The sequence below is a fragment of the Parasteatoda tepidariorum genome, chromosome 1, assembly GCF_043381705.1.
Source record: "Parasteatoda tepidariorum isolate YZ-2023 chromosome 1, CAS_Ptep_4.0, whole genome shotgun sequence".
NCBI classification, from domain to species: Eukaryota; Metazoa; Arthropoda; class Arachnida; order Araneae; family Theridiidae; genus Parasteatoda; species Parasteatoda tepidariorum.
The window spans coordinates 11,937,055-11,945,342 of NC_092204.1; the positions used below are offsets into that span (position 1 = coordinate 11,937,055).

The following is an 8,288-nucleotide window of genomic DNA, read 5'->3' on the forward strand; positions in this document are numbered from 1 at the left end:
TTTAATGCAGTGTTTCCCAAAGTGTGGCAAGCGTACCCCTAGGGGTACGGGAACAGTTTATCGGGGGTACGCGTTCTTATGCGAAATATCTTGCAACAAACGAAAATTTCAAAATTTTTTATTTAAAAATAAAGCTAGCCATGAAAATTTATGATTACGTACTTTTTTATTGGTTGTTTTTTTGCAGAGTTAACAGTTAATAATTAGTGGTATCAACAGCCAGTTGTGATTTTTAACTTAGTGCAATTTTTTATAGTAAAAAATACGTTCATTTTTTTATTAGTAGTACACAGCTTAACGAAAAATTTAGAAAGGGTACACTAAAGTCATCAGTTTGTGAAACACTGCACTAGAGCTACACGAAGGGCTATTGGAGACGATCTGGGAAACATCCCTGATAATGATCCAAAGACAAGCTTTCACAATTTTAACTCTCTGCAGAGGGGATAGCTTAACTACCTAGCAGGAACTAAAAATGCTGTTCTCTATTTATATATATATTCCAACGACTTTTTTCGGCAAGAATCCTAATTGAGGGCGATGATTAAAGAACAATATAAACTGTTCTTGAAAGTACTTTTAAATAGAATAAAAATAACAAATTTCAGTTTATTTAAAAGCAAATAAATGGTAAAAAAAAAATACCTGATGCTGCTAAATTTTCGAGTAGTTCTCTTCCTTTGGTGTATCGTTGCGTCGCACTGTCGTTAGGATTTCCATAGGCAGCCGCAAAATTGAAATCCCCTTGACTTGGATCCCAAAATCCGTTGGATTGTGCATGCTCCTTCAGATCTTTACTCATTAAATCAATCTTCGTTTCAATAGAGAGAGTATTCGATATATTTCTACAGCCGCCTGAAAGAATGCGTAAGCATTATGAGGCTAAATTGCTAAGTAACGAGACGTCACGACTTGGGAGGGAATAAACATTATACCCCAAATTTTAAACATCTATAGCTTTTAATGTCAATTAAATGTCTAAAATGTAAAAAATATGAATAAAAATAATAATTTTTTTTCTTCAAAACTCAATGTTTTGAGCTGTGTAGGCGGTATATTACCTACTAATAAAGGCCGAATCTTGATTTCCTATTACTTACTCTAGTTATTCCATACTATAAGTAACTTCGTTTTATTTCATTTGTTTATTTATTTTTTGCCTTTAACGTTCATGTTTTAGAAACATTTTTATAAAAGTAAACCTAGAGTGCAACGGCATACCAAATTTTTATAACATCTATGCAAATCCAAGAGCATTAGTTTCTAAAGTTAATGTTTTTCAATCGCAGATATCTTACATTGAAAAGTTGCTTACTGCCTGGCAATTTTGAGATTCATCTAACATCTAAGCCTGGCTATTTTCATCTGTGCCAATTCAAAAATATAAGTCTCTAAAGTTGAATTGGCAGACGTCTTAAATTGAAAAGTTGCTTACTGTCTGACAGTTTTCATCCATGCCAATTCAAGAACATAAATCTCTAAGATTAGAGTTCTTGAATTGGCAGATGTCTTAAATTCAAAAGTTGCTTACTGTTTGACAGTTTTGAGAATCATCTATGCCTGGCAGTTTTCATCTATGCCGATTCAAGAACGTAAGTCTCTAAAGTTAATGTTCTAGAATTGGTAGATGTCTAAGTTGAAAAATTGCTTACTGCTAAACAGTTTTGAAATAAGCACTCAGGGACGATTTCAAGTTAGGTTTAAGTCTCCTCTCGTAATTGACAGACCGTAAGACCATGATTGCTGAAAGGCCATATTTACTCTTATCAAAATATTCTAAGGAAATGAAATTTCTACAACTCTTGTAGATCTCAAGATTTTTAACGTGCATATATGATATCAAAGCTAAATAATTGTTATTTCTTTAAATATTAATTTTTAAAAAAATCTTTCAGAAATTACATGGTAAAGAACACTAACTAGTTACTTGTTCAGCTGCCCACAGTTTTCCAGCTGTTTCTAAGACCCAAGCTTCTTTATGATCTGCTATTAGGAAGCTATTATGGTAAGTGAAATCAGTCTTCGTATCGGAACAAGGCCCTCCTTGGCCATGCTCTTCCAAGAGGCTAGTTATGACGTCGACAGCTTCCCTTGCCGAACTCGCTCTCTCAAGACCCAATCTATATTTATAGGGAAAAAAATTAAATTGCATTTTATAATAGATTCATACATTAACAATACTTTTTTGCTTATTTCTTTTTAATGCCTATTTGCATAGTAAGTATCGAGTCATGTGAATGTAACCCAATTTATTCACTGAACTATTATTAAGTAACTATACAAGCACAATAGAGGTAAATGCTCTCGGACCCTTCAATACAATATATAATATATACAGGGTGACAAGAAACGGAAACAAACGGACTAACAAGAATTTTGTTAAAATATAAGTAAATAAATTAAATATAACAAATAATAATACGAGTAGACTTTTACTAATATGTTAATTTAATTAGTTTCAAAGTGGTTGTCCTTTGCAGTGACGCAGCAGCTTATTAATATTTTAAACAATGGGCAGTATGTATTCTACCCTTAATCTACCCATGCCAGCTGAAGCAATTGAACTAGAGAGTACAAGCTTTTGTGTGGTTCAGTGCAAGCTCTAGATTCCTAAATGGACCATTTTCTTTAATCCATACCGTAGGATTGAGATCTGAATGTACGGTAGCCTATTTTTAGACAATGTCATGTCCGGAAAATGCGCCTTCTAACACTCTTGTGTCTTTTTAGTCTTGTAAGCTGGTGCAAAGTCTTATTGAAAAATACAATTTACATTGCCTAAGTGCTTTTTCGCCCATGGAAGTACAACAGCGTTTAGAATGTCCGATTGGTACATTTCTTTATTTAATTTAAAACCGCAATCCACAAAAACCAGAAGTGCTTTACCGCTTGCTCAATTTTCATCCCCATACCCTGACCAATTTTCGGGTTTTGGGGTTGTTCAACGATTGCTGAGGTGCTTGAAACGCCAACAGACCATATCGTTTTGGGAAATATGAGCTGGTTGGATGGTAAAGGGCTTCACATCAAGGAAAGGAATCTTTCCAACCGCTGACTTGCAGCCCATTGCTGGCAATTTCAATAAGCGTTTGCACCTGTGAAAAGCATATTTTGTAAACCAATTAAATTTATTTCTTAGTAAAAATCTACTCTTATTATTATTATTTATGTTTTTTTAAACTTATTTATTTTTATTAAAGTTATACTTAATTTCGCCTGGTTTCACCAAGCAGACTTGCTGATATTGGCAAGTGACATTAGAAACAACAACCTAATTTGTTGTATCATATTTAAAGGCTAGTAAAGAGCATGTATTTACCTCACTAAGTCCATTCCCAGTAGCCTTTCTTCAATATCATCATCTGCATTTAGTTTAGTAAAGACAGCCTCGTTCCCTATGCAGACATTGGCATCGTTTGCGCCCATCTCCGCACCCCACATCCATGCCGGCTTGCTCAAGATTACTGCATGAGTGTGCTCAGCTTGGGGTATGGCTATGTAAGTGCACTGAAAATACACATCGTAACACACTGTGAATTTTTTGAATAAGTAAAACAATTGCAGAGTATTCTATTGTCATATATTCACCCTTTTCACATATTTTTCGAATTCATGATAAAAATGAAGTAAAAAACTATGCTAAACAATGAAATACAAATCAATATTTAGCCTAGTAAAAACAATAACGTTATTAAAATCCAAATAATCAATGCTTCAGGGGGATTAAAATTAGCAAATCCAGTTTGATTGGCGGATCAAATTTCAGATGAATTTTTAACAATCGTCTATCACACCGTGTAAGTTTTCTCAGGTAATCAAACAAGTTTAGATGTTTAAAATCTCGTCCTACTTGTTAGCGATTCATCAGGAAAACCTCTTTTGTGTATAGTTATTTACTTTTTTGATGAGAAATCTTAAAAATATATATGAAAGGTGGTTATTAACATAACCTCTAACATTTGAGATTTTGAGAATTATTTTTTTTAATTAGTGATCTAAGGCAAAAAATTTTAATGGAAGAAATTTCGAATGAGAAGTAAAATTTTATTGGAAATCTGTGTATTTTATTCACTGAAAAGTTAAAGTAAAATGAATTTCTTGGGTTAAAAAATAATCCGCAAGCAAGACTTGTTTGAAGAGTCACGGAATTTTGGTTTTCAATGAGCAAGTTTTATCCAAGAGTGGAAAAAAAAAGTTATCAGTGCAATGTTTCTATTTGTGTAAACTTATTTTTGCGAGTCAGGCTTCTCATTTGGGCTATAAATGAAAACGACTAAAAGAAATCGACTGAAAGTTTGAAGTGACTCGTGTTTTATCTTTTCAAGTGTAAAAAACCAAAAACAAAAAAACAATCTCAGACATCTCATTAAGCAGATTATTAAGTTAATAACACACTAGTTTGCCATACTAACATATTTTTTTTAATATTTTAGTATGTAAATTTATGTAATTTTAGTATGTAAATTTAGTATTTAGTATGTAATTTTAGTATGTTATGTAATTTTAGTTTAGTATGTAATTTTAATATTTTAGTATGTTAGTTTAGTATGTGTCCCCACTTCTCTGTTACGTGAGGTGTATGGTTGAAAGAAGGCGATAATACATTTTAGTTAATGATGCAATACGTTAAAGTCGCATGTTTTTTTGTCTTTAATATTATTTTCAAAGGAGCAAACAAGTGCCTATGTATGTATATAAACCAATACGTTCTTCATAAATTTGTACTTTCAGTCAAAGAAAAAATATAATTTAAAAAAAAAAAAATTTAGCTTTTGGAGCAAAACTTATTTCAGATGTGTAATCCCCACACCCGAATTAGGTAAGCTCAAGTACCTGCATAAATGCAGCAAATAATTTGTACCCCAGTGTTATTCATATATTGTGATGGACAAAATTCTTTTAATTCTAATTTATTAAAATGTTAATGCCTACCTTAACAAATAGAAAAAAATATTTTCTAAAATTCTAAAAGTTCTGTGGCAGTTGAAGACAGGTATGAAGAAGAGACGGAACAGACTGGTAAAAAACCAGTTCATTGATAGGGCTTTCGGGTTGAGTAAAATAAGCTTTTATTATTCTAAAAAATTCATCACTAGGACTGATTATTCATCACTAGGACTACTTTCTCCAGAGTGAAAAAACAGCCCCACAAATATGTCATAATTATTTTAAAAAAATCTTGATAGTCGTAGATATTTCAATCTTGCCGAAAACAATCTGTAATGAAATGATTTTCTTACTAGTTTTTGCACTTTTCCGCCCTGGTTGGAGAGTATGCATTGCGGAACATTTGGTATGTATTTAATTAATTAATTTATTTTAATATAGAACATAAATTACCTGAACTTGGGTTCCAGATTCATGATTTTCTGCAGGGAAATACACAACTTCTTGTACTTCCCCTTTTGGTCGATCGGAATTTTTCCCGAAAACAACACTGTTGAAGGCTGTGCCCGGAGGAAAAACTACAAAAGTATCACAAGACTGAGGAATGTTTCTAGAGTAGTCGCTAGCAGGTTTTTTGGGCATACTGGCGACTGAGAAATCTGGAGAGAGAGAGAGAAAAAAAATTAAATTAGTCAATTAAAAATTAGATAAGATGTAAGGGAATGAAGGCACAGAATAGTTGCAATCGTTATGCAAGAAAATATTTCAAAAATATGCAAAAATGAAAAAGTGTTTAGAGTTTAAAAATTGTAAATTATTATGAATATTTTTTTAGTACAAAATCATTAATTTTTAAAAGTAAAATATTCATTGCCCACTAAGTGTACATGTAAAGCATTCAGAAATTATTTTTCATATTTTTATTTAAAAAAAACAAACTCCACTATGACTTTTGGGAGGGGGGAATTTATCCCCTTAATATAAAAAAATACATTTTTGTTATTTGCAAAAAAAGAATTAAAAATCGAAAAGACATGCATAGTTACAAACACAGTCGCTGAAAATTTTTTTTAATAGTAACAACATTTATATTTCAATGTATAAATATTTATTTTCAAAGTTAAAGACTACCACTTTTTTAAAATTATTCCCAATGATCTTATAAATAAGCAGCTTTGAACGCGTTCTGAATTCGAAAGTTAATGACGAAATCGATTAGTAAGACCCTTAACAACTAAACCTTACAAATAGCCAAATGTGAACACGTTGGGTAACAATTGAATTTAATAATAAAAACGCATTTTATCTTCCCTAATTATTATTTTACTAGCAATTTGTAAAACCATTTCCAACGATTGTACAAGTAGGTTGTGGACAAGTCCCAGAAATGAAATTTCAATTACAAAATCGAATTAGGTTCAAAAAACTTTGTCCCACACAGACGGTTCGTAAGATATGGTTCCCAGTAGATCACCGAAATCAAGCTTCCTTATCTGCGATCCGTGAGCAGGTATATGACCGCTTTCATCAAACTGCAAAGGGTAGGTCGGAATAGCCTGGTTGGTAGGGCACTGGGCCCATGTCCAAGACTCCCCAGGCCGAAGACTCCCCGTGTAGTAAATGGTAACTAATGCACGTTAAATCTGTCGAGTCGCAAAGTCCTCCATGTTCCCATAACAAATCAAAACCTCTGGGGTACTGATCCATGAGTTTCCTTGTCTTTTGGATCGGTTCAAACTTACAAGGCTACGGAGTTGAACATTAGTAGTCGTAAACCCAAAATTGGGTCGCCTGTTAAACGACGGATATAAAAATAAAAACATTCCCAACGATCGTACAAGTAGGCTAAGGGCAAGTCCTAGAAATTGAATTTCAATTACAAAAGCCAATTAGGTTCAAAACACTTTGTCCCACAGTAGACGGATCGATATGGTTCCCAGTAGATCACCGAAATCAAGCTTCACTATCTGCAGTCAGTGAGCAGGTGGATGACCACTTTGATCAAACTGCAAAGGGCAACTTTTAGCAAACTGTTTTATTATAGAGTTCTCGATTTTGCACGCAGGTCATCGTGTTACCAAAGCGGGTGAGTCATTCTGCCTGCAGTGCATTAAAATCGTAATGACGCATCTTTAGGAATGTTTCCCAGGCCGTCACCAAAAGCTCATTGTAAGGTTCTAGCTACAAGTAAAGTACCACGACTACTACTGCCAAAAAACCTCTACCTACTCCAATTATTATTCCATAAACACTTAATAAAATTATTCCTAACGATAGTGAAAACAGGCAGTCATGAAGACGTTCTGAAAATTGAGTTTCAAGCAGGAAAACGAATAAAATCCCAAAATCGTTTGCTTTAGTCTTGTAAAAAGTTATTAGCACGTATAACATGTCCAGTGGCGGATTCAGCGGGGGGTCATAGGGGTCATAACCCCCCCCCCCAAAAAAAAAAAATTAAAAAATAAAAATAATACTTTTTTTAATAGTTTTCAAAAGAAATAAAATATTTTAAAAATTATTTAAGGGGGCATATACACCTAGGCTAGGTGGGTCGGAAAAATCGATTATTTTTTTCTTTATATAATTATGTTCTTCACTGCTTCAAGAATCATAATCCAAAAGATTAAAACGAAATTCGTCATGGTTTCATTGTAAACATTAATAATGTTGAAGCGAGCCGAGCACTCCAAGAGCTCTTCAATAGGTTTAACCAAAGATTGTATGAAGGTGAAGATGGGAACAGAGGATAAAATGGACAGACTTTCCCCAGATGTGATAAAACTTATCAATCTATGAGTTTTTTTACCTCGTCAAACTGTTACAGAAGGAGATCTTATAACCGCTCGTGAAACTGCCGAGTTTTATAGGAATCTCTTAAAGGCTTCCGTAAAATTTGTCGAAACAGAATTTCGTCTTTGGGTGGCAAAATGGCAGCGTGAAACAGAAGCAGGACTTGAAGTGCCCAACGATCTTTCTAAGAACATTAATGCCTGTGACATCGATTTGTACCCAGTACCCAACAATCAATATGTTGTTGAGAATTTTAATAACTCTGCCAGTTAGTGCAGCAACAGCAGAACGTTCCTTTTCAACTCTTCGACGTCTCAAAACTTGACTCAGAAGAGCAACTTAAAATCAGGAACGATTAAATGGACTCGCATTATTAAACATTCATCGAGAAATTGATTTGGATGTTGAAAAAAATCATAGACAGATTTGCCAAAGTTTCTAAAAAACGCATTACATTTATTATTTAAAGATGTTGAATTCTTGAATTATTTATATATTGTTCATTATGAAAAAAATAAATGAGAAGACTAACATTAAAAACCCCAGTTTTTTTTTTTTTTTCAAAAAAAAAAAAAAAAAAAAAAAAAAAAAAAAAAAAAAAAAAAAAAAAA

General features: G+C 33.0%; 1 protein-coding gene across 2 annotated transcripts in view; it reads right to left on the reverse strand.

Moving 5' to 3' along the window:
- Positions 1-8,288, reverse strand: part of LOC107436231 (secernin-3) — a 51,670-nt gene that overhangs the window by 8,326 nt on the left and 35,056 nt on the right. For both annotated transcript variants that reach the window (XM_043051043.2, XM_043051042.2), the window contains exons 2-5: positions 5,341-5,546; positions 3,320-3,507; positions 1,921-2,120; positions 646-855 (exon numbers count right to left, since the gene is read on the reverse strand). In XM_043051043.2, coding sequence (XP_042906977.1) covers positions 646-855; positions 1,921-2,120; positions 3,320-3,507; positions 5,341-5,529 — 787 coding nt within the window. In that variant the 5' untranslated portion in view covers positions 5,530-5,546. The remainder of the gene's footprint in view (positions 1-645; positions 856-1,920; positions 2,121-3,319; positions 3,508-5,340; positions 5,547-8,288) is intronic.